The sequence below is a fragment of the Hevea brasiliensis genome, chromosome 8, assembly GCF_030052815.1.
Source record: "Hevea brasiliensis isolate MT/VB/25A 57/8 chromosome 8, ASM3005281v1, whole genome shotgun sequence".
NCBI classification, from domain to species: domain Eukaryota; kingdom Viridiplantae; phylum Streptophyta; class Magnoliopsida; order Malpighiales; family Euphorbiaceae; genus Hevea; species Hevea brasiliensis.
The window spans coordinates 96,756,971-96,782,262 of NC_079500.1; the positions used below are offsets into that span (position 1 = coordinate 96,756,971).

General features: G+C 35.1%; 2 protein-coding genes, 1 non-coding gene and 1 pseudogene across 4 annotated transcripts; 2 read left to right on the top strand and 2 right to left on the bottom strand.

Annotated features, from left to right (window-relative positions):
* Window positions 1-1,271: 1,271 nt before the first annotated feature.
* On the top strand, window positions 1,272-1,346 carry TRNAE-UUC (transfer RNA glutamic acid (anticodon UUC)). The gene has a single exon. It is a non-coding gene; the product is annotated as a tRNA-Glu (tRNA).
* A 59-nt stretch (window positions 1,347-1,405) lies between these two features.
* LOC110645052 (uncharacterized) lies at window positions 1,406-3,295 on the top strand. Of its 2 annotated transcripts, none has more exons than XM_021798048.2 (6): window positions 1,406-1,550; window positions 1,632-1,718; window positions 1,851-1,913; window positions 2,061-2,162; window positions 2,782-3,037; window positions 3,122-3,295. In XM_021798048.2, the coding sequence occupies exons 1-6, from the start codon at window positions 1,473-1,475 to the stop codon at window positions 3,232-3,234; spliced, it is 699 nt and encodes a 232-aa protein (XP_021653740.2). In that variant the 5' UTR covers window positions 1,406-1,472; the 3' UTR covers window positions 3,235-3,295. The 2 variants fall into 2 exon arrangements, with proteins under 2 accessions (XP_021653740.2, XP_021653741.2); XM_021798049.2 differs by having other exon boundaries at window positions 2,785-3,037.
* Window positions 3,296-3,463: 168 nt separating this feature from the next.
* LOC110645050 (protein FIZZY-RELATED 3) lies at window positions 3,464-6,526 on the bottom strand. Its single transcript, XM_058151764.1, has 10 exons — window positions 5,761-6,526; window positions 5,480-5,602; window positions 5,256-5,360; window positions 4,963-5,142; window positions 4,642-4,704; window positions 4,292-4,486; window positions 4,077-4,178; window positions 3,903-3,965; window positions 3,745-3,813; window positions 3,464-3,656 (listed from the first exon to the last, which is right to left on the bottom strand). Exons 1-10 carry the CDS (start codon window positions 6,262-6,264, stop codon window positions 3,603-3,605), a joined length of 1,458 nt encoding a protein of 485 aa, XP_058007747.1. The 5' UTR covers window positions 6,265-6,526; the 3' UTR covers window positions 3,464-3,602.
* Window positions 6,527-7,653: 1,127 nt separating this feature from the next.
* Window positions 7,654-14,170, bottom strand: LOC110645049 (actin-related protein 5-like; annotated as a pseudogene).
* Window positions 14,171-25,292: the final 11,122 nt, after the last annotated feature.

Consider the following 25,292-nt stretch of genomic DNA (forward strand, 5'->3'; position numbering starts at 1 on the left):
AAATTAAAATTTAAAAATTTTTATTATACAAACCAAAATTAAGAAGTATTATTGATACTATTTCTTAAGTGAATTTTACCTTGCACCTGCATGCTCTGGGTGAAAATCAACTCTTCAAATTCTGTTATTCAACTCTCATAATCTTGAGAGGATTTTAACTGTTTGTGTCTTTTTTAATAAAAATAATAAAAAATAAAAAAAATCCTCACTTTCATGGCTGCTTTTAAAGAGTGATTGTGTCAACATGTGTTTGAAACTTGTGAATTATGATTTCCAAATTGACAAAAGTGCTTACTTTTGGGGACTTTTGACTTCCACTTTTGACACAATTACCCCATTAACCATTAGAATATTCAATTTCTACTTAGAATATCCATAATTTGCTCAATTTTTTTAATTAAAATTTTAAAAAATTATAATAAAATAATTATATATTAACTTTGACATGAAGTTTTAATTGAATTCATGATAAAAGAGCAGAAAATTATAATATTATTAAGGCTATAAAATATATATATCTTTATTATATTTTTATTATTTTTATTTTATAAAAAAATTTAATAATTAGAGAGTGAGAGTAAGAGGAGTAGCAACACAAGAAATAAAAGAAAAAGATGGCAGCACAATAGACAGAAAAAAAATAAAACCCTAACTTACATTCATTTAATTTTAAAATTTCATTACATACTTTATTTAATATCAATTTTATTAATTTTAATAATAAATATGTTAATAACTAATAGGCTATTCCTCTGTCTTATTATAATGGATGATTTAATTTTTCTTTTATCTTATTTTATTTATTATTTTAAAAAATAAGAAAATATTAATTATTTTTTTAACCTTATCCTCATCTATTGTTATTTTTAATAACCTTTTACATTTCAGTGATACTATAATAGTGTTTTAGTTAATTATTTATTTTTTTATTAAAATAATATTATTTAATTGTTTTTATAATTATCATGTAAAATTCTTAAAAAGTTATTAAAATGGGATGGAGAGAGTAATTTTTATTAAATTTATCAGCTAGTTATTAATTGTTTATAAATTCTTTTTAAAATTTTAAATATTTATGAATTAATTTTATAAATTAAGACAAATATATATATTTAAAGTCTTTTTAATATTATTGTTAAAATTGTTATTAAAAAAATATTTTTAAATACTAAAAAATATTTAAAAATAAATTTAATAAATTTTAATTATTGAAATATTAAAATAATAAAATTTATTAAAAGAAAGAAATGTGGGAAACTTATAGCAACAAATCCATTGTCGTCTAGTCCGGTTTAGGATACCTGGCTTTCACCCAGGCGACCCGGGTTCAAATCCCGGCAATGGAAGCTTTTGCTTTTTTTTTTTTTTTTTTTTTTAAATTTTTATGTTTGTTATTATTATTTTGTTCATTATACTGCAAGTGAAACCCTTCTCTGCCTCCACACAAACCCTGTTTAGGGTTTTAGAGAAAGATGAGGGGAGCAGGAGCACCAGACTTCTTCTACAGAGAAGCTCAACGCCTTGGTTATTTAGCTCGTTCTGCTTTCAAGGTAAAATTCTACCGTTTCTATTCAGTTTCTTATACACTTTGTTTTCTTCTACTTAATAATTCATCTTGTTGCCAAGAACAGCTTCTTCAGATACAAAAGCAATACAAGCTCATAACCCTTGGTTCCTCTGTTCTTGACCTTGGTTGTGCTCCTGGTGCTTGGCTTCAGGTATTGTACTTTCTTTCTGTTCTCATAAAGCTCCTCTTTTTATTTTGTTTTTGCTCTTTCCTTTTTGGTTTTCAATAATATCTTTGGTTCTTGTTAATTTTTAGATGTTTCTTTGACATAGTCACATTTCAGGTTTCTTGTCAGAGCTTGGGACCGTTAAAGAATGGTGGGTCTGTAGTAGGTATTGATGTCAAGGTGTGTTTGTCGCTCGGTGATTCTTGATCCTTGTTCAATTTTTACAATAGATATTTGTACTGGCATGTTAAGGACTTCGTTTTGAGGCTGTGAATAATATTATATCTTGGTTGATTGATTGTATAAAATTGTGGTTATGCAGAGCAGAAGGTGAAGGTTCCTCCGCTTCATTGTGATGCCAGGGTTAAAACTGTTTGTGCTGATGTAATGAACCTCCCCAAACATCAAGTTAGAGCGCTTTCTCCTCAGGTATCATTCCAATTATTTATTTGTTTTATTGTCAGGAATCATTTTTTGAGATGATGAATGCTATGAGTTTTTCTATTTAGGTTTTACATATTATCGTCGTGGGATTGCAGTGAACCTGATAACTCTATTGCTATTTAATGGATCCATATTCCACAAGGTCCCAGATTGAAGTTTTTGCAATTATTTAATCAGATCAGTTTAATCTGAACTATTTGTAATCTATGTAAATGGGAACTTATTAAATGACATGCTTTACATTTGATTTTTAAGGTCCTGAGCTTTTACAAGGTTAAGATTTGATAATTTGGTAGTTTATGCAGAACTTGTGTCCTATGCATCGTTATGGAACTGTATGTAAGATATTTAAATGAAATAATGAATGCCTCTCATAAAGCAAGAATACATATTTCATTGAAAATGTTAAGAAAAATTGGGATTGACTTGCTTTCTAATGTCCGTGCCTTAGCTTATTCAACCTATAAAGTGATCAGCTCCCTCTTACAGAAAAGCATGCTATTTTTTTTCTTTACTGTTACTCCAATATCCAACTTGGAACTGCAGCCATAGGAAAAAAATTTAGGGGGTTCTCATATGTTTGGTTTTTGTGCGTATTCTGCAGCAGAAAGGGTTTTCTGTGATACTCTCAGATATGTGTCCGCCGGTTTCTGGAATCACAACTAAAGATGCAGCTTTATCTGCCGAGTTAGGGATGCAAGCAGTTGATCTGGCTATTGGTGGGGCAGCCTTAGCTCATTCTGATGGTGATACTAAAAGGGATGGGCAGTCAGATTCTGCTTGTGGTGCAGATGATAATGGTTTATTACAAGCAGGTGGCCACCTAGTAATTAAGCTTCTAGAGAGTGAGGATATCCAAGGTGGGGAATAACTTTTTATGTTGATAACAATTGCTGGTGCCATAAATGCATTTTCTTACTGCCATTTTGCTTCTTGTTTTGTAGAATTTAGCCGGATTTGCAAACCACTCTTCAGAAAGGCATCATGGTTGAGGCCAAAGGCTACAAGATCCTCATCACGAGAGATTTATTTAATTTGCCAAGGTCTTAAATTGTAGTAACATAGATTTTGTTGAGGTGATTGTTGACAACAAACTTATTGAGATTGCAAATTTTGAATGAATGACAGAGTCTCTGGGGTATAATGGTCTTCGAAATGAAATATTTATTTTAGATTCAAAAGATTCTTTTTTTTTTCTTTTCCTTTTAAGCTTTCAGTTACATCACAAGTTATGTAAGGGTGAAGAAAAACAATTTACAAAAAAAAAAAAAAAAAAGAAAAATTAGAAGCCATCAATCAACTCTCTCCACTCACATGATTTGGCACACAGGAGACAAAAAAAAAATGACATTATATAGTGGCATTGGCCCTATTTAGTATCACCATTTACAGTATTTAACTTGATGTTAGTTAGCCTAGGGTTTGTCACCGAATGTGAGTTCGTCCTAATGACCAAAGACCTGTATCTTTGACTGGTGCCTGAAGACACAAACAAGGAACACAGTTTCAATGGAAGCAGCTGGGGATATTGTAACCAGTAAGAAAAAGGCTATCATGCTATGCTTACCGGCGTTTTAACGGATGGGAAGATATTCCAAAACCGTAGGGTCTCATCCCCTGCTCCAGTAACTATTGTCTGCATAACAATCAAGACTTGAGAAGTTTTTCTATGCACGGATATATATTCTGGTATGCACATGAACATAGAAATTCACAACAATCTACCTGACCATCGGGTGACATGGCAAGGTAGAGTACTCGCAGGCTATGGCCAGTTAGAGTTGCAACCTGTCACAAGCCAAGAAAACACAGATTGGTAATCTGCTGAGCATGGACATTCTCACAAAACTTGAAGGATTGTGTATACAAGGATTTATCTTCAACTTGGGTTAATAATACCTTTGTCATTGATGGATATTTCCACACCATAATTTGATTCTGGGAGTAGCCATGAGTGCTAACCACCTCATTCACATTCTTACTCCATGCTAGATTGCACACCTGAAGTTAAAAAAAGTTTGAAATTTTGGTAAGCAAAAAAACGATAACATGTTCAAGAGCATGACGCAAAAGTTAAAAGCAAAGAAGATAGTAGTAGGTAGAGAAGCAGAAACCTGACTCCCAGTGTCAACATGGTTTAATTGATGACCATTGGTTGTGTTCCAAAAACGAATACATCGATCAGCAGTTCCACCTCCAGATGCAAGAAGACCGGTCTGATGGGGTGACCAGGCAATGGCCTTGACAGCAGCAGTGTGCTCAGTGAGTTTTAAAATTGGCTGCTGAGAATGCTGGTTCCATACCAGGAGCTGAACATCAATCAAACAGGGAGTTGAATTGTTATTATTATTATTATTATTATTTTGGCTTAGAAAAGAAAAGGGGAAGAATGGTTACCTGATTTTCAAGTCAGGCACACTTGGACAATGAAATTGATATTTGATAATCTGAAATTAATGGTTACCTGATTATCATTTCCACCTGAAGCAAGTTCTCTGTCATCATGAGACCATTTTAAGCCACACACCTATAACAAAGAAAAGAAGGAAAGGATTACTTCTCATTTTCATCTGACAACAAAATACAAGTCCTTATGAGATTGTACATGCCAGTCCCTTCGCATTTCAAGCAATTCCCAAGCTATAAATCACCAATACATACAACAGAGTGACAGATACGGTAATCCAAGAACAGGGGTTGCATAGTCAATTAAGTGTTAGGAATGCAAGTCACGGCTTGCTGAACAGATTAATTGTTCAATATCATTGAAATTGTCCTCTTTTACCTCAGATTTATGACCAACAAGCTTGCTAACAAAGTCATTTGAAACACGAAGATCATGCTGAAGTATGTTTCGGTCTCTGCTTCCTGATGACAGTATACGAGAATTCCATGCCAAAACTCCAGTTCTCGTTTGATGGCCGGCCATGGTTCGCACCTTCTTGCACTGAGTTCCATCCCATACCTGAAAAAGAATCAACATCCTTATTACATCTCAAGCATTAGAGCATGTGAATTGAACTGTTAAGCAGTAAATAATTAGATGTGAAGCTGGCTAAACTAGACTTTTAGAGCTACCTGAACTTGACCAAGATAAGTGCCAATGGATATGTATGAGCCCTCCCGGGTCCATTGCACAGAGCACACACTGTCATGAGGTCCCAGGTCACACAACTTTGTCACCTGAGAACAAGAAAATGAAGAATTAAATTAAACACCTTAGAGAGATCCATTTTAGATTTAGACAAATGCAATGGTGGAACTGTTCTGCTTGCTAAGAACATATTAAATATCAAACTTACTTTGCTATTTGATGCAGTCCACAAATAAACACAAGTACCCAACCCTACAGCAAGTACATTCTGTGAGGACCAATCCACAAGATTCAAATAGAAGTCATCTTGAAGTGATGGGGCATCTAAAACCTGCAGCAATTTCAACATTCAAAGTTGGCAATTTCTTGAATTTGGTCAATTGATGTCCATTACTTGGAACATTTTTCTTTCCTAGCTTTGCCTTTGCATTGCTAAATGGCCAAACACAAAATAAAAACAGAAACGCCAAGGGAGTGAGGTCCTCTTACCTTATGAGGTGTCTTGGGGACTTTTCGTGGTGGCTTAGGAGGCGTAGAAGCCTCACTAGAGATCCCATTATCAAACCCCAAGATTGAAGGAGAGAATGGAGAATTAGGACCCGAGTGATCAGTCTTAAACCTCAACATATTCTTGCTAGGGCTGCTCAAAGCAGAGCCCCCTTGACCACCTGCAGGAGAAGAAAAAGAAGAAAAATCAGATCCAAAAAGCTCAGATTTCAACAACCTTGAGTAGGCCTCATTGCCTCCTTCTTTAACAGGAGACCCCTTCTCTACAAGCCCAAAAGTGTGGAGCCTCGAAGATGATCTACAAGGTATGAATCTATCACTACAAGTGGAAGATTTTGACGGCGATGACAGGCTTGATAATGCTCGAGGTGACGATACACACGTTACAGCTCGACAAGAACCTGGAAAAGTATCCAATCGCAGAGAAGTTTCGGTCATCCCAGAAGGGAGGTTGAGGCCACTCTTTCTTCTTGGTGGCGAATCCATTTCTTGTGGAATTTTCTCTGATAATTTTGAGCTAATGTGATTAATGGTAATGGGTTCTCTGCTTATGGTAAGAGGGAAATTGAAAAGGAAAAGACCTCTCTCTGCTGAAGCAAAGAGAGAGGGCTTTTTCAATGGGGAGGTTTTGGTGGGGTTTTGCTGCTTTCTTTTTGTGTGTGGAAGAAGATTTGCAACGGTCAAATTAGAGGAGGGTGCTGTGAGAGGAGGAGCGGGGAGTTGATATTATTGTTGGTTTTGGAAAAGAAAAGGAATTGGAGATTTTGAACTTTGTTTTTATATGGATATGTAGTTGGGGCAGGATTCTAACGGTCAAATATTACGTGAAGCAAGGTTACTGTGTAGCTGGATTTTTGGTCTTAGACTCCAATATAGCCGTTGTAAGAATATAATCTGATATGAGCTAATTTTGATTTTATATATAAAATAAGGGATAATTCATCTTTTTGGTTTGGATGGTAAAAAGGGAAGCAAGAAATAAAAATGGATCTTATTAATTTTGTTCACAAGGGTTAAAAATGGGTTTTTTTTTTTTGGTAAAAATTGATGTACATGGGTAAATTAAATCGATCCTTTTTTTAAGTTAGATATTTATTTCAATGGTTTAATTTCAATTTATTAAAATAAAATATCTCAACTTTAATTTTATTTAAAAAAAAAGTCTATTTAATTTGTAATGGTAGGCTTTCATATTTTTTTTTAAATCAATACTAATTTAATATTTAATCAAAATAATTTATACATTATTATTTATTGTGTATTACTTTTTTTATAAAAATTAAAATATTGATAAAATATTATATATTAATAAAATATTATTTTAAAATTTAAAATTTATTAATAACATATATAATTAATAAATTTAGTTAAAATAAAATAATTTTATTGATAATGATTATTGATTAATTTAATCATTAAGATTAAAGGAAGAAGAAGAAAAAGAGAGCAAAGAGTAATTTTATAGTTTTTAACTTGGAAACTTATTATTGTGGATCACGAGGACTTTTTCTAAAACAAAATGAAAGTTGAAAAATTTTATTTTAATAAATTAAAATTTGAGTGATTGAAACGAAATAATTACATAAGTAGAGAGACGGTCAGTGCAATTTACCCTACAACAAATACAATGAAACCACAATTTAATAGTTAACCCATGTTAGACCCACTACAATTAACGAATACAATCAATAAATACAGAAACCACAGTTTCATTATAACAATTAATCCGCGTAACATTATAACAATTAATCCGCGTAAGACCTATCACAATTAACGAATACAATAACATTGATTTTATAGTACCATTTTTCCTAAAGATGCCACTTGATTTTGTTTTTCATTAGTTTGATCAAAGGGCAGAATCACCAACAAGCATTAACAAACTTGCTGCTACTCCTTGAAAGGCTCAGAGAGAGAAGAAACAAGCTGGACAATCATTCCATAGTTGATGATTTGCATCAAAAGGTAAGTAGATATTTACATTGAAACTTAGAACTACTCCCCATTCCTATCCCAAAAAAAGAGTTATAGAGCAAATTAAACTCGTGCTACTCAAGTCCAAACATTTGTTCAAATTGTGATCCGTCTACTGCCATCTCATATAAAAAAGAACTGAATTATGGAGTGTGAAAATACAATTATAGATAATTGTAGCAAAATTGGTATCTGCGAAGCCAATCTTCACCCTTCTCAAAATAATCCATCCTAAACGTCTGCTGCGGGAATTGCAATGCAGCAGCATATAAGTAGAAGCCCCACGCCATGCATCAAGAACTGGATCCAAAGCTCTGACCACCTTTATAGGTGATCCGCATGGATGAATCATTCGGATTCCAGCCTATAAGCGCTCAGCCATACCAGGGTAAAGGCAGCTCCCCCAAGTCATAAGGATTGAACTGGTCAGTCTCTCCTCCAAATCTTGGTCCACGGATGGCAATCTCCTTATTTAGACACCAGCCATTTCATCTAGACCTGCCTGATCAATCCCAACTAGGTTGGGATGAAACAGAATTTCAGGGCATCTGAACCTTTCAACCCCAAGCAAAATTTGAAAATCCTCCTTTGCAAGTGGACGAAACTGTGGCATCTCAGGAGCAGGTTGAGATGGTCCTACATCTGGCTTGGAAACAAATGTCGGGTCTATTTCCTGCACTAGTAAAAAGATCAATACGCATATCCAAGTTTTTTTTTTTTTTTGAAAAAAAAAAGTAAAAAAACCATGGTGCAAGGAAACGAGTGATCAAAATAATGGGGCAGAAGACTGATATACAGGACTCAATAAAAATGACCTGAAGCCTAGAAGAAATACGGGCAAGCTCTACTTCATCTTCATCTGGCCCCTCATCATCATCATCATTATCTTTGCTCATGAGTTTGTAAAGTTGCCAATCTTCATCCTTGGTACCAAAAGTATCCTCACCCTTACCCCGATCAAAGGCTGCTGTCGTTAAGAGTCACATCCTTTCCTGTGGGTAGCATTCAATCTCTCACCACGACCAACACCACCAGTCACATTATTTCCATTTGAGTGGTTCCCATTTGTTTTGAGACGTTTTCGCTGCTCAACTTTCTCAGAAAGATCCTTGTATTTAACACGCATCTGCTCTAAATAAAGTTCTGGGTTCTCCCTACTTTAGAAGCAGGAAGAAAAGAAGAAAAAAAGAGAGGATAAGTTGGCTAATTTATTGTTTTAGCTAATCCATTGTTTTCACTACTGTCTTTGAATAGTAAAACACATTTCAAAGAATTCAAATTAATTATCATGAATAGGGAAGAAGCATCATCGTAGGGCAATAATTGGATCAGTTTACTTAGTGAACACCTCGTAAATATGCTCAATGAAAACTCATCATATTCATTGATGAAATTAATGAACAAGTGTGAACAACTATTTAAACAAATTAAAATTGAAAATAGAAAGATCTTGCCTGATTATGTTCATTAACTAGCTTGTTAATGGCTCATTTATATTTTCTAGAAGTCCATGAGTAATTAATTTTGGGCTATTAAAATTCCATCTTAAAACAATATAATTGAAACAAACAAAAATTACTCAATTGTAATAGGTTGTGAGATCTTCAACATGAAAGGTCATTTGTAAAAAATAAACAAGGCATTGGCAGGCTGCCCACCTCCTCCATAAACGGGATAAGCTTCCCACACATTTTAAATGTTTCAGGCCAAGTCTTTCATGTCAGATCCTTCAGCATATATAGGCCTGACAAAACTATATCGAATGATTAATACCTTGAATTAGATGAACAATAAGTTAAAAATATAATGTAGCTCAGCTTGGGGTCTTATGTCCACCTAGATCAAACATATCTCAAAAGGCTAAACTAAAATGAGAGAGCCAAGGTAAGTTTGAGTTTGGCTCTCAAAAACTTGGTCAAACCCAAACCGAGTTTGAACATGGTTTCAAAAGGTACTAATCCAAACACTCAGCTCAGATCAGCTTGTTTATACGCCTAGGAGTAAACTTTTAAGTAAATGCTCTGTCCTTAAAAGCAGAAAAGGACTAAATAAAAGAAAGTAATGACCATACAAGCGTTTTTCTTCATCTAGTTGATTTTTTCTTTCCTGTTCCAATTCTTCTTCTTGACGTTTCTGTTTTGCTCGTTGTCGGCCATCAGAAGTGGTTTTGAGGAACAGCTGTCTCCTCTTTTCCTTAAGCTGTCAAAAATATCACAAGTGAATATTAGTAATGAGAAAAGCTACGGTATTGCACTAGGAAATGAATATGACTGGCTATTCTTAAATTGTTTAACAGTACTGCATTAAAATTGATGCTGCTTAAATGATATTATGAAAGTTTTCACCTGAGTTCTACAAACAAAATGAAAAGAAACTTCAAAATAGCAAGGCATATGATCAGTGAATTGTACAAATGGCATAGTCAACATGTTGTCAGGAATATTGACAAGTGGATATTTCTCATTCGTGGAAGAATCATTTTTCTCTTCAATTTCAGCTTGTTCAGCCTTTGGCTCTGCTTTTGCTTTACGTAAGGACTGTGTTACTTTCACAAGTGAGGATGCTATTTCCTGCTTGGAGACATAGCCCAAACCTTTCAGGAAAGATGGAATTTCATCTTCTTCCACTTGCTCGAGCTGCTGCAAAAGAAATTCCATACCATGCAGCTGATTTTCTAGCTCATTTATCCTAGATGACCTCTTTGCCTCAGCCATTTCTCGCAGCTACTGACCTTGTCTCTCCTTTATGGCTGCCTTTCTGGCAATTTCTTCTTCTGATGGAGGTTCCTCCACTGGCGGTGAAACCCATGGGAGCTGCCAACACCTAGTCTTATCTTCAGCCTCCTTGGTCCCTTTCTGCCACATAATTGCAGCTGTTAAAATTTAGAGATCTGAAAGGAGCATAAGCAGATAAAACCATCTGAAATAATCGAGCTTCTGAAGCATAACCTGGTGCAATATAACAGTATTCCATCTTCATGTCTTCAACCTGTTCCCGAGTAAATCTAGCCCTGTTTTGAACATATGAAAACAAAAGCAAAAAGTTTTAGAAACTATAACTATATGATTGAAGCACAGCCCAGCTGGAAATATACTCCGTGTGATGAGGATATTTAAGTGAAAGAAGTTGCTTCAGATAACCAGTAACACGGTATCCACCAATATTTGTTCGGCAGCATCCTTTATAGACAGGTTCTCCATCAATAAACTGGGATTGAAGCACAGGCAAGCAACCCAAAATAACGAGGAATGGTAATCTTGGCTACACTTATCCTATTCATAGTTTCTAATCAGCAATAGAAACAAATAGATTTGTTTGAGCATGGAACCTGAAAATCAAATAGATTTGGAATTCAAGTGGCATTATACAAATAAACAAAAATATGTTTAAGCAAACATCTCAACAAATAATGCTGTTTATAGTAATAAAATAATTAGTAATAAAAAAAAATGTAACAAGTCAATTCTGCAGTAATGTAATGTCCATTAACCTATATACGTGCAGCACATGCTAAAGCAATACTGCAAACAGTGCAAGCCAAAATATGTAAGAGAGACAAACAGAGATGTTGCTTTTTACATTATCAGGAACATCTACCCAATCAACCCATGATTTAGTGGTGAATTAATGATAGAAAAGAAAATTAAACAAATAGCATCAAGTGAATGAAGCAATTGCCACAAGCACCTAGGCGCATAGTGCCTCAGCCCATGTGCTCACATAGGCATTGCCTAGCTGAAGTAACCTTGCCTGCAACTCGGCTTCTTCAAGCACTTAGGTGAGTTCCAACATTGCCTTTGCAATACTGGTAGAAGTAGGTTTTTTATCCTACTTTACACGTACAATTTTTTATTATACAATTTGAGATAAGAACTTAAATTTGAATCCATGGATTTCAAATTCTCTGGCTAAACATAACCTTCAAAATTCCAGGCACAAATTTGTTAATTTACTACTTTATAACTTGTTTGCAATTGACCATTGTGAAGCTATTGCATGCACTCACAAACACGAACAAATAATGATCACCTGATTTTGGAAATGCACTTTCTAAGTAGATACCAAGGTTATGAAAACAAATCGAAATATCGTGAGTTGTTTTGAATCCTGGGCAAATAGCTAGCCCGCCTTTATCACAAATTCCATGTCATTGATTATACTTATAGCTGAACGCAGCATCCACACCAAATGCTGAAAAGATGGTATTAGATACATGTTAACTAGAAGGGCCATAAATATAAAAAAGAAACAAAAGACTTGCTCACCAGAGGAAATTTGACCAAAACTGACATGAATCTATACCAACTGATGGAACTCCATAAGTTTTATAAAGAAGCTCTGCCATTTTACTGCGTGATTGAACTGGGTTGCATACGCATTCTGTGATCAAGACAGGATGATAGATCTGTTCTGCCCTCAAATGAAAAATAAAATCAAGATGCAATTTGGTGAACCTATAACCTCAAAGCTGACATAGATTAATATGTAAAGTGAAAAACCATACAGTTTGTGCAGCATAACAAATAGAAAACTATACAGCATTGTATGCCACGCATGCATCACTAATTAACACCATTTGTCATTCTGGAAAAGTCATTTCAAATGCTGCCTGCCACAAATCACATGCATCAATAATAACACAGGGAAAAGTCATTTCAGATGCTGCCCACACCAAACTCACATTAAATCCTTCCCATGTGATCTCAAATTCCCACAAGCTACTGTAGATGATAAATTAACTCCAATTTGTTTGAATAAAACCTAAAAAAAAACAAGTTGACAACTGGCTGTAAACCACCCATATGAAATGAAGTTTAATTCTCCCAATCACCCTTCCAACATATTGTATATGCAAGCCACAACTTTACAAGAATTGCTACAGAAGTAGAATGCAGAGTATAGCTCACTGTGATCAAATTAGAATAATATTATAATGCAATAAGAATTAGGGTTACTTAAAAAAGATCACCAGCCACTGCAGCAGAGAGAATTTCACTCAAAAGGCCAAATTGAGCACAATGCACAGAACATAACCCTTACACAGTGGAAAACTAACATACCAATTTCTTGATTTAAACAAAGTTTCATTGTACCTATGATCCATGTGCTCCCAGCTGATCAAATCCAAAGTCAAGAATCTACAAAATGAAAGAATCAATCAATAAAACCACCATCATCAACATATCTCAACCAATAAATCAGCAAACCACACAGCTCCATCACACAAGTCCTCAATGGCTGATCCAGAAATTTTTTTTTGGGGCGTCTACATATAAAAATAAATTATAAAATACTAATAAAAAATGTCAAAAATACAATATTAATATCTTATGATTGGACTGATGAGAAAAGTATCAAGAATTACAAAATTACTAATGCTATCAAAATATCAAATACATCTCTCTTTATGACCTTATTTAGTTTTAAATTTTACCAAAAAGAGGATCTTATATATATATATATATATATATATATATATATATATATATATATATAGGGTTCTCAAGCTTGCCATTGGTTTAGAAAAGAAAAAGAAATCAAGAATTTTTCACAACCCACTAAATTTGATGACTTAAACTAGATAATCCAAAATTTTTTATATGCATAATGTTACTGGAATCATATCAAACTCACATATTCCATTATCTCGAATTGATAAACAACATTACTACCAAATGCAGAACGAGGCCCCGAGCGAGTGCAGTCAAAGTATTTCAAACAATGCAGTATCATGGTCGCCAACAATAGTCACAGTTTCCCCTATACATCACCAAAAAGCAAATAATTGAAACATACATTTTATGATACAAAATAAACCCCTAATAACTAAAACCTTCTACAAAAGAACAAAAACACACCCCCTCAATTTAAATACTAGGCAGCAAGTCAAATTTACACTATTATCCACTATTTTCCCAACAACAAAACGGGTAAACACTGTTAAGGGGAAACAACAAAAGAAAGGAGAAAATGAAGGGACCGGCGGCGTTATGGCGAGGGCGCTGAACAATGTTGCGGAAAATAACTCGAGGATCAGTCTGTCCTGCCCATCTGCTCAATTAATCACAAAAATTTTAATGAATTATTCAGGGGAAAAAGAAAAAAAGCTGTACGCATGTGAGTTAAGAGTTAGGGTTTAAATTTTGGAACTAGGGGTTACCCAATGCGGAAATAGGAGGCGCCATTGTCGATGAAGATGGGGATAGCAGAAGAGAAGAGATTGTAATCAGATTGTCTCTGAATTTGGTATATAAAAGGCATTTTCTCCCAGTGTTAAGTGTTCTTCAATCAGGTGAAGGTGAAAGAACTAGAGAGGGGCTTTTTGGGGCCGCGAAGCTCTTTGCAGGGAGCTTTCTCTTTGAACTTCCTGAAGAAGAGTTAACCAAAAGACCAGGACAACAGAAGCCGTAGACCATAGTAGCATTTATTCCACCAGTTTGCTCCGACCGCTAAACCGGACGGTCTAACCAATCCAAACTTTTCTATTATTTATTTAATTATTTATATTTTAAATCATATGAATACATGACCAATTCAGAAGCCTAACTAGGATGGAACAATTCGGTCTCTCATTCCTAAATCTTGATTCCGCCAAACTAAAATTGATGGTCTGATTCGATTTGACTACCCACGTGGCTCTGAGAGAAAGAGGAGGCGCAAGCACAAGTTGATTGTTCGTAAACCCATTTATCCAACTCTAACTTAATCAATTTTTTTAGTGTGCATCTAATAAAAATTTAAATTCATATAAGGTAAAATAATTATTAAATTAAATATATATATTAAAATATATATAAAATTAATTAAAATTTATATATAAAAATTTAATTTAATAATTAATAAATTTATTCTTATAATATCGAGCTCTTTACAGCAGCTTTCATATTTTTAGCCCTACCCTGATCTGATATTTATATGAGGCAGGAATGAGAAAAGGTCTCATTGTTTAGATTCTCATAATTTATCTCGATGACTTATTTTTTATGAAAAAAAATTATTTTCATGTATTTATATATTTAAATATTATAATTTTAATATATTATTATAAAAATTATGTTTTAAATTTATATTCTTAATCTATAATTTATTTTTAATAGATAAATTTATATTATATAATAATAAATAAAAATAAAAGAGTCAAAAGAAAAATTCACACGAGAAATTTATCTGTTCACTCTTAATAGAAAGTTTCCATCCCGAATGCAATTTTCTTTGGAGCAAGAATGGACATCCCTGCCTCATTACCATTTCTATGCAATTGAGTTGCTCTCGAAATTGTTTTTTTTTTTTTCAATTGTTTACTATTTTTTTATTAATCTATTTTTAACTTTTTTTTAAGTATCTGTTTTGCATTATGTTTGGAGGGCCGAAACTATTTTTCTAAATAAAAATATTATTTTAGAAGCCGTTAAAAAATAATTTGAAAAAAAATTATTTTATTTTTTTAGTATTTTTATAAATAAAATTTATCAAATTTAATTTTAAATTATTTTTAACTCTCTATTTAGTATATCTTAAAAAAGTAATTTTTTTCAACATCAATTCCAACAGCAATATAAACAGACCCTAAATGATTGAAAAAAAATAAAAAATTCAAAATTACTTATAAACATTAATAATTCCATTTTCCAACCATTTCAAATATATAATTCAATTCTTTCATATTCTTACCTTAATTATTCTCTTATTGTTCAAAATACTCTCAATTCGCATTATTTATTTACTATTTATATACCTAAATTGTTTATATATTTTTTAATAATATTTCATTCAATTTTGAAACTCCATCTAAGTAGTTTATACTTAGCCGATCCCAACCCGGATAAAAGAGGAGGGTTGCGGTAGGTGACAATCAGCGTAAAAATTTCGTCATACCTCGTGATATGGATTTTTATGATATAAACGTTTTGGTGTCTTTTACTTACGACGCATTACATTAGAGACCGGTTGTAGTGAGAAATATGTAAGGGATGTAGGGGCGTTCACCGAAAGCAACGCGTCGTACCGGCGCCCCGATGTGGTGTTAAATGAGCAAGAGTTCTCACATCATGGATGGATGTAAAGAAGTTAATCCATAGGATAGATAGTAGATTAGATAGTGGAACAATAGAAGATATCATAGAAGGAGATCAATTAGGAAGGAACATAATAGGAGAAGAATCAGGGTTGGTATTTGGAATGTTGAATCACTTACAGGAAAATTAATGGAGCTTGTGGATACCTTAGAAAGGAGAAGGGTGAATATTGCTTGCATTCAGGAGATTAAATGGGTAGGAGAGAAAAGTAAGGAAGTGGGTAATTCATGATACAAATTGTGGTTTACCAGAAAGGAGAGGAATAAGAATGGAGTGGGCATAATCATAGACAGGACATTAAAAAATGTCGTAATAGTTATGAAAAGAGTAGGAGATAGAATTATACTATTAAAGCTAGTACTAGAAGGAGAAACAATAAATATAGTTATAATAACTTTGATTTGAAAGACTTTTGATTGAATGGCTCAATGATTTTCTACTCTCATTTCATTGAATAAATAGATGATGAACATGCAATATTCAATGGCTAAATTTATGTGATTTACAATGATCTAAGGCTGATATCTCTCTCTATTTACAGCTGCACAAACTAATTATGGAAGGATAATATGAATGTAAAATATATATATACTGTACAAAGTAAATGCTTGCTATCTATGGCAATATCCCCCCTCAAATTGATGTTGGTCGATCAAGAAGCATTAATTTTCCAAAAAGAAATTGATGACGCTGTCGAGTAAGTGACTTTGTAAATACATCAGCAATCTGCATAACTGTGGAAACATGTGGAAGAGAAATAACACGATTTTGGACAACTTTTCGAATATAGTGACAATCTACTTCAATATGCTTGGTACGCTCATGGTAGACAAGATTAGTTGCAATTTGAATAGCACTTGTATTATCTGCATGAAGAGAAGTGGGAGTAGATTGAGGAAATCCAAGTTCAGACAACAAACCCTTAAGCCATGTAATCTCAGAGCATACAACAGACATGGCACAATATTCAGATTTAGTGGAAGATTTGGAGACCCAATATTGTTTCTTACTCTTTCATGATATCAAAGAATCCCTAAGAAACATACACCAACCTGTGATAGAGCAACGTGTATTTGGACAACCAGCCCAATCCGCATCGCTAAAAGAGGTAAGTTGCATAGAAGATCCAGCAGGAAAGAATAAACCATGACATGGAGTACCCCGAAGATATCTTATAATACGATGAACTGCAGTTAAGTGAAGATGGCGTGGAGAATGTAGAAACTGACAAACCTGCTGGACAGTAAGGGAGATCTCAGGTCTAGTAATAGTCAAGTAGTTTAAGCTCCCCACTAACTGTGAATACAAAAATGGATAAGAAAGTAGCTCTCCCTTGTCAGTGTTGTATTTAACATTCATTTCAAGAGGAGTATCAACAGACACAAAATCCTGAAGACAAGCCAAAGAAATTAAATTCTGAGTATATTTATGTTGATGTAAGAAGATTCCAGAAGAGTTAGAGTAAACCTCCAACCCCAAAAAGTATGTAAGTTGGCCAAGATCCTTCATATGAAATGAATCGCAAAGTTACTGTTGAAGTTGAGCAATCAATAACGAATCTGTCCCTGTTATAATAATATGATCAACATAGACCAAAAGAAGAACAATTCTAGTAGAAGTTTTATGAAGAAATAAAGAAGAATCATATTGACTTTGCACAAATTTGAATTTAAGCAAGGTAGATCGAAACTTCTCAAACCATGCACGGGGAGCTTGTTTTAAACCATACAATGAGCGGTTCAACTTGTAAACTTCAGGAGTAGAAGAAGAAAACAAACCAGGAGAAGGTGTCATGTAAATATCCTCTTTGAGATCCCCATGCAAAAAGGCATTTTTTACATCCATTTGTTTAAGTAACCAACCCTATGAAGCAGCGATGGGAATAATTGTTAGCACAGTAGTCATTTTAGCCACAAGAGTATATGTCTCTTCATAAACCACTCCATACTCTTGTCGATTACTAAGAGCAACAACCAAGCCTTATAGCACTCGAGAGTCCCATCAGAGCAAAGTTTCAGTGAGTAGACCCACTTACAACCAATAGGTTTGACTGTTGGTGGACATGGAACAATGTCCCAAGTATGATTATCTTGAAGGGCCCGAAGTTCCTCTTGCATTGCTTGTGCCAACACTCATGCTTAATGGCTTATGAGTAAGAAGATGGAACTGAAATAAAGGATAAAGCAACACTAAATGATGTATGATAAGAGCCATACCAATTAGGAAGATGGGAGACTCTGGTAGAGTGTCTCTAGGTCGATAAAGCAGAATCAAATGGCGAATCTGGAGCAGGAAGGGGTGTGGAAGGACGTCGTTCATGCACACACCCAGGCTTGAATCGATTGTGAGAGGAAGACAAATCATCAAAACTAGGAAGAATAGCAACATCAAAAAAGAATTGATTGCAAGATGGAAAAAAAAAACTGATTTTCAAAGAAAACAACATTACAAGAAACACGAAGCTTTTTGGAAGAAGGATCATAGCAAACAAAACCTTTGTGATTTGTACTATATCTCATAAAAGCACATCTGACAGATTGAGCAAAAAGTTTATGACGTTCATGAGAAGGCAAATGAACAAAACATACACAACAAAAAATATGCAAATGCCTTTAGTGAGAATGATGTTGAAAAAGACAAAAATAAGGAGATTCAAAGTTTAGAGTTTGAAAAGGCAACCTGTAACGGTCAGACACCAACCACTAGAGGAATTGCCCGCTTTGGCCATAAGCCTCACGGTTTTGTCCCATAGGTGGAATGGAGAACTTCCCAAGAGGTTACCCATCCTAGAATTTCTCTCAAGCGAGCACGCTTTCCTGGAGTTCTTCCAACTCTCCAGGCCATTTCACCAAAAAGCGCCTCTAGTGATTAGTTCCCCCATTTTATATATCATTGCTTTTTGAACCCAAGACCATCTCTGTGCTTTGCCAATGTGGGATTTGCCTAAGGGACCTTTCTCCCCCCCTTTCGAGACTCAGCGTCCTCGCTGAGGTTTGCCCCACCATTGCCCAAGAGGACACGTGAGCGGCTCTGATATAAAGATCAAGTTTAATTAAGTAAGTGAAGGTGATTAGTAAGCTTTAATTTGAATGAATTGAGTTAATTGGTGAATTAGGGTTCTTAGCCATTGAAAATTTGGGGGAAATTTGGGGAATTAATGCCAATTGACCTAATTGAGACTTAAATTGGTCAATTGGTGTGATTTGGAATGTGAGTGAATGATTAAAATTGGAATTGAATTGTGAATGTGTAAGGGTCAATTCTGGCAGCTTAACCTATGCCCATTCAAATGAGTATAACTGAAATTCTGTTGCTCCAATTGGTGTGAGGCCAATTGGAGCAACAATTTTCATGTAGAAATCTTGGCCTAAAACTGACCATAAGTTGGTGTAAAATTTAATTAAATTCAGATTAGGTACCCTGCTACTGGGCAAAACTAATCATATGAACAGTACATGTTCAAATGGTCATAACTTGGTATAGAAAAGTCTAAATGACTTGATTTTTATACCATTGTAAAGCTATGACATAGTAGAACAACTTTCATGAAGAACTCAGAACCTAGTTTGGCCTCTAACTAAATCAAATTGCTAGCATAAGTTTGGTCACCAAATCTACTAGAACCTAAAATTTGCTCAGAATTCTGAAATTGGCCAATTCAGCCAGTTATGGTTAAATTGCCATAAATTGAGTTACAAAAATTCAAATGGATTAATTCAAAAAAAGAATTAAAGCTAAGACAGTAAGGAACAACTTTGATGAAGAAAAGTTGGCCAAATTTCCATTGTAGAAATTCTAATGGAACAGTATAATTAAGTGACCCAAAACTAAAATTTTGGAAATTCACTTAGGGAGTTTGGAATTTCAATTAATAATCAATACCAACAAAATTATACTCTAAAATATGGTATGTGGGTGCAATTAAAACTAGTATACCCCTTAAGTATGAAAAAGTCAACATTTTGACTTAAATAGTGAAGTGAATAGTAATCACAAATACAACAATTGCAAAAAACCCAAAAGTTATAAATTTTAGTTGATAAATTAAGTGTACAAAATTTAATTGTTGAATTTATTAGTTAGAAATAAATTGAATAGATATTGAAATACTCTAATTATGTGTTTCAGTGGAAAGGGAGCCCTCCAAGGAAGCATGAGGAATTGAACTAAGACAAGCCTAGATAAGAGGTTTGTGCACAACAACTAGTTCATTTTTGAATTTCAATTTGGATTTTGATTTGAATGAATTGTAAAATTAAATTATGACTTTATTTATATCGAAAAATTTGAATGACACAAATTGTAGGCTGTTGGCCAAATTTTGGAAAATTAATTTGAATACAAGTAGATGGATACTTTGAGGCTTGAAAAATTGTTAAAATGGTTTGAAACCACAGAGATCATGATTATTTGTTTGAATTCCTCACTAGCTTACTTAGTGGGATTGTGACACCCCTTACCCGTGTACAGTATACCCGAGTAAGTAATGCCACACGGTGTACTGGCACACTCTAATATACCTTACTTAATTTGTATCATGCTTTTGAAGCTAATTTATGAAATATGATTTATTTAAGCCATTTATCGAAATTATTATTTGTTTGAGGTTCCGAAAATTTTAAAGAAAATCCGGTGGAGTACCGGCTAGAAATGGAGAAAACAGTTCTTCGGAACCTGTTAAAAACACTTCCAAATAATTACCAAACAATCCCAACTTCAATTTATCAGCAAAATCTCAACAACATTTCAATTCCAGTTCTCAATCATCCATCACATGTGATGATCACATATAAATCACAAGTAAACATTTACTTTTCCATTCACAAGTACAATTTTCATAATTTACATAAACATCAATATACATTACACAAGTTTAATTACATAGGAGAAAAACAAAGTTAAGTTACAAAATGTCAAAATGACACCTAATGTCCTACCAATGCACTGCAGAAGTTGAGGTGACACGGACACTGTGCAGAGCTGCAGGATGGACTCACCCAGTCTGTGGTCTACTGGGCTCACGATCTGTATCTCCAGTACCTACGCGTGGCAAAAGCAACGCGCTAAGCAATAATGCTTAGTGGTGCAATAATATAATAAAAGAAAATAGCAAGAAATTAAATATGTAGTGAATGTGTACGTTTTATTTGTTTGGTATTTGAATATCATTTACTTTGTCCACTTTTATTCATTTGGTTGCCCCAAGTAACCTACACTAGACGACTGGACTGGATAACGGGTAAACTGGCACTGGGTATCTAGTACCTCGGGCCATCACACCATCGGTCACATATGCATCCCGGTGTGCAACAGAACAGCTAACAAGCTGTAAATAATATTAGGCACGAGGCCAAGTCTCAATATAATGTCAAAATGGCTAAAAGCCATAAAACCATGGAATGGCATATTGCCATGTGCAGTACTGCTAACTGAACCCTATTGGCATGCCAAACTATCCAAACCAATCTTGTTAGGTATACTAGGGCATTCGATACTTTAAAATTCTTCAATATTTGAATTTTAAGTTTCGGTGTTACTATTCACCTCTATGGTCAACTAAAATGTTGACTTTTAGGTAGAAATTAGGTACATTGGTTTTGGCACTCCCAACATACCACATTTTGTATTTAAAACTTGTTGGCATTGAGCGTTAATACCATTTCTAAGCATTAAACAAAAGGAGCAGATTTTTCAGATTTTGTACCATAACTTTACTGTTCCATTTGGAACTGTTACAGTGGAAATTTGAAGAAATGGCAAACATGAAAGTTGTTCCTTATTTTGTCTAGTTGAATTTCTTTTTTTGAATCACTCCATTTGGAGTTTTGTAGCTCCAGATATGGTCCGAAAACCACAGCTGGCCGGATTTCCATTCTGCAGAAATTACCATATCTACAGTAACATGAACAGTGATTACCACTGCCATTTAGGTTAGGTTCTGGCCATAATTTGGGGTAGGTTTCTTCATGAAAGTTGTTTGTCTATGTCTTAACTTGTTGCTGTAAAAATTTCAGGTCAATTGACCAAATCTACAGTGAGTTATGGCCAAATGAACAGTTACTGTTCATTTGGTCAATTCTGCAGGGGATGTTGCAGTGTGTCCGGATTGGGGCCAAGTTTTGGTCTTCTTGCTTTGGTCTTTTGGGCATGGTTTCTTCAGCAAAAATGTGCCATTATAAGCCTAGTTTCATGTCCAATTGGCCAAACATCAATTGGACCTACACAGCCAAAGTTATGGCTGTGCAAGTGGACTGAATTTTCAGTCCCTCTGCTGCTGTCCTAGGGCAGCCTGCAACTTCACTTTGCAATCCTATTTTTCAGTCCATTTTATGGTCAACTTACCTAAAATGGTCACTAATTGACCATTAAAATGTTCTCTAATAATTTCCTAAACCAAGTTTACATTTTGCTCACAAAACCCTGATTCAAATTCATGTTTTATACAATTTACCTTAGTTAGCTTTTAATTCATTATTCTTGTGTTTATAAACTTCCAACATGATTCTAGTTCACTTCAAGCTCATCAAAAACACTCCCTCCTATTCCATAGCTAGGGCAGACGAAATTTATATACTCATACACATGAGTTTTTGTTCATTCAAATTACAATTCCTACTAAGTCTCAAGTCACAAATCATGAAATTAATGAGTTTTATGTATATAGTTGCACTAACCTCTTGTAGGGAGATTTTTCCCAAGCTCAAAACTTCACTTTCCTCCTTCTTCTTGGCTGCCAAAAGCTTCCCCAAGTGATATGGTCAAGGTTTAATGAAAGGGGTTAGGGTTTAGTGGTGTAGCTAAGGGAGAAATTGAGCTTGATTGAAAAAAATCAATGGAGGGAGGAAGATGGGTTTCGGCTGCACTTGAGGAGAGAGGGATGGCTGCTGGTTTTTTAATGAATTTAGTCTTCATTTATCTCTTTTATTAATTAGTCAAAGGGTTACTTAATTGTGATTGGTCATAATTTATAAATGACATCATCAAGATGTCATAAATGAGCTTTTCTTTGATTTTTTTTTTCTTTTCATCACTACTCAATTTCAATTTAATTTCTAGAAATGTTTATTCATATTTTATGTCATATTAATTATTTACTCAACTGGACAAGTCGGCCAAAAATCACCTCTGAAGGCAAAATGACCAAAATGCCCTCCGTTTGGCTGAACGGGTCAAAATTGTCTGTACCGATTGAAAAATTTTTCTAGGTATTTTCTTGGCATTCTAATGCCATAGGAACCTCAATGACCCTTCTCTGGAGTCCCAAAAATTATTTCATAATTTTTCCCCCGGGTTTAGGGCTCCTCGTTGCGAGAACCGCAACTTCCCTCCGGTTACCCATCACTAGGGCACCGGTTCGTTTAACTTGGTTGTATTTTATTTCTAAAATTTTTACTAAATGTTTCTTGTCAATATTTGAGTTAATTATGGTTCCTTACTTTAGTTTAAGTATTTTTCCGGACGTTCTAGCTGTCCGGACCGACACCGGTCACCGGAACAGTAGAATGTACGGAGTTGCTACCGGGAGGGTGTTACAACTCTTCCCCTCTAATTTAAATTTCGTCCTCGAAATTTTACCTGATGCAAACAGTTGAGGGAACTGTTGCCTCATCGTCTCTTCACTTTCCCAAGTTGCCTCCTCGGTGTTGTGGTGCCTCCAAAGCACTTTCACCAATGGAATTTGCTTGTTTCTCAACTCTTTCACTTCCCGAGCCAAGATCCGTAGAGGTTCTTCTTCGTATGTCAAATCCGACTGTATTTCAATTTCTTCTCTGGAGATGACATGTGAAGGATCTGAGCGGTATCTTCTGAGTATAGACACGTGGAACACATTGTGGATCTTGTCCAGCTCTGGTGGTAAAGCTAGCCTATAGGCCACTGGACCCACACGTTCAATGACTTCATATGGGCCAATGAACCTAGGGCTCAACTTACCTTTTCTTCCAAACCTCAACACTTTCTTCCATGGTGACACCTTGAGGAACACTTTGTCACCAACCACATATTCTATTTCTTTTCTCTTCAGGTCGGCATAAGATTTACATGCATGCGAGGCAACCTTTAAGTTGGCTTTGATTGATTTTACCTTCTCCTCGGCTGTTTCACAGTGCAGCCCTACGATTTGTCTTCGCCCAATTCAGTCCAAGACTGCTGGAGTTCTACATTTTCTCCCATACGATTGCTTTATATGGGGCCATTTGAATGCTAGCTTGGTAGCTATTGTTGTATGCAAACTATTCCATTTGGAGGTATCTATCACAACTTCCCTAAAACTCAATGACACAACTCCTCAGCATATCCTCAAGGACCTGACATATATTTAATGTTATTTTTATCATTTCCATTCTATATTTGTATCAATTTCATTGGTTTCAATTGTTTACCTGATTACTCCTTTCTGATTGCCCATCCGTCTGAGGATGGAAAGCTGTGCTGAAATGGAGTTGTGGACCCACCGACTCATGCAACTTCTTCCAAAATCTTGATGTAAACCTTGGGTCTCGATCGGATATGAGGGAAAGTGGAATTCCATGCGATCTAACTATCTCAGCGATATACAATCGCTAACTTCTCCGGTGAGTAGTCGGTCTAATCGGCGAGAAAGTGTCTTGACTTTGTCAATCTATCAACTATCACCCATACTGCATCATGTTTCTTCCGGGTAAGAGGCAGACCACTTACAAAATCCATGGTGACCCGATCCCATTTCCATTCAGGTATGCGTATAGGCTATAACAAACCTGATGGAACTTGATGTTCTGCCTTGACTTGCTGACATGTCAAGCATTTAGTCACATAGTCAGCTATGTCCCTCTTCATACCAGGCCACCAATACTGAAGCTTCAGATCATGATACATCTTTGTACTTCCTGGGTGCATAGCATATACACTGGTGTGTGCCTCTTTTAGAATACTGGCCTTCAATTCCCCATCATCTCGTACACACAGTCTTCCTTTGTAATACAGACACCCATCTGCTTTCACCTCATAATCAGTTGCTTTTCCCTCTGAGATTTTGCTCATAATAGCCATTAGCTTCTCATCTGCCTTTTGCTCATCTAAAATATGCTGTAGCAGGTTTGGCCTCACTTGCAACTCAGCCAAAGTAGCTCCATCTCGAATCAAAGTTAGACGGGCATTCAATGATCTCAAGGCTGTCATGGATTTTCTGCTCAAAGCATCAGCAACTACATTTGCCTTCTCAGGATGGTAGTCAATTACACAATCATAGTCCTTCAAGAACTCAATCCATCGCCTCTGTCTAAGGTTGAGCTCTTTCTGGGTTGGCAAGTATTTCAAGCTTTTGTGGTCTGTGTAAATATAGCACTTTTCACCATACAAGTAATGCCTCCATATCTTCAGTGCGAAGATAATTGCTGCAAGCTCTAAATCATGGGTAGGGTAATTCTGTTCATGTGGCCTTAGCTGCCTGGAAGCATAGGCGACCACCTTCCCCTCTTGCATCAA

Bases quoted from the DNA above. Each gene is read 5' to 3' on its own strand.
- LOC110645050 (XM_058151764.1), bottom strand. From the start codon at position 6,264: ATGGATTCGCCACCAAGAAGAAAGAGTGGCCTCAACCTCCCTTCTGGG. The intron at 5,143-5,255 runs GTAGCTCTAAAA...ATTCTTTTTCAG, and splicing joins CTTATCTTGGTCAAGTTCAG to GTATGGGATGGAACTCAGTG. The intron at 4,487-4,641 runs GTAACCATTAAT...ATTGATGTTCAG, and splicing joins CAGGTGGAAATGATAATCAG to CTCCTGGTATGGAACCAGCA.
- LOC110645052 (XM_021798048.2), top strand. From the start codon at position 1,473: ATGAGGGGAGCAGGAGCACCAGACTTCTTCTACAGAGAAGCTCAACGC. The intron at 1,914-2,060 runs GTGTGTTTGTCG...TATGCAGAGCAG, and splicing joins TAGTAGGTATTGATGTCAAG to AAGGTGAAGGTTCCTCCGCT. The intron at 2,163-2,781 runs GTATCATTCCAA...CGTATTCTGCAG, and splicing joins TTAGAGCGCTTTCTCCTCAG to CAGAAAGGGTTTTCTGTGAT.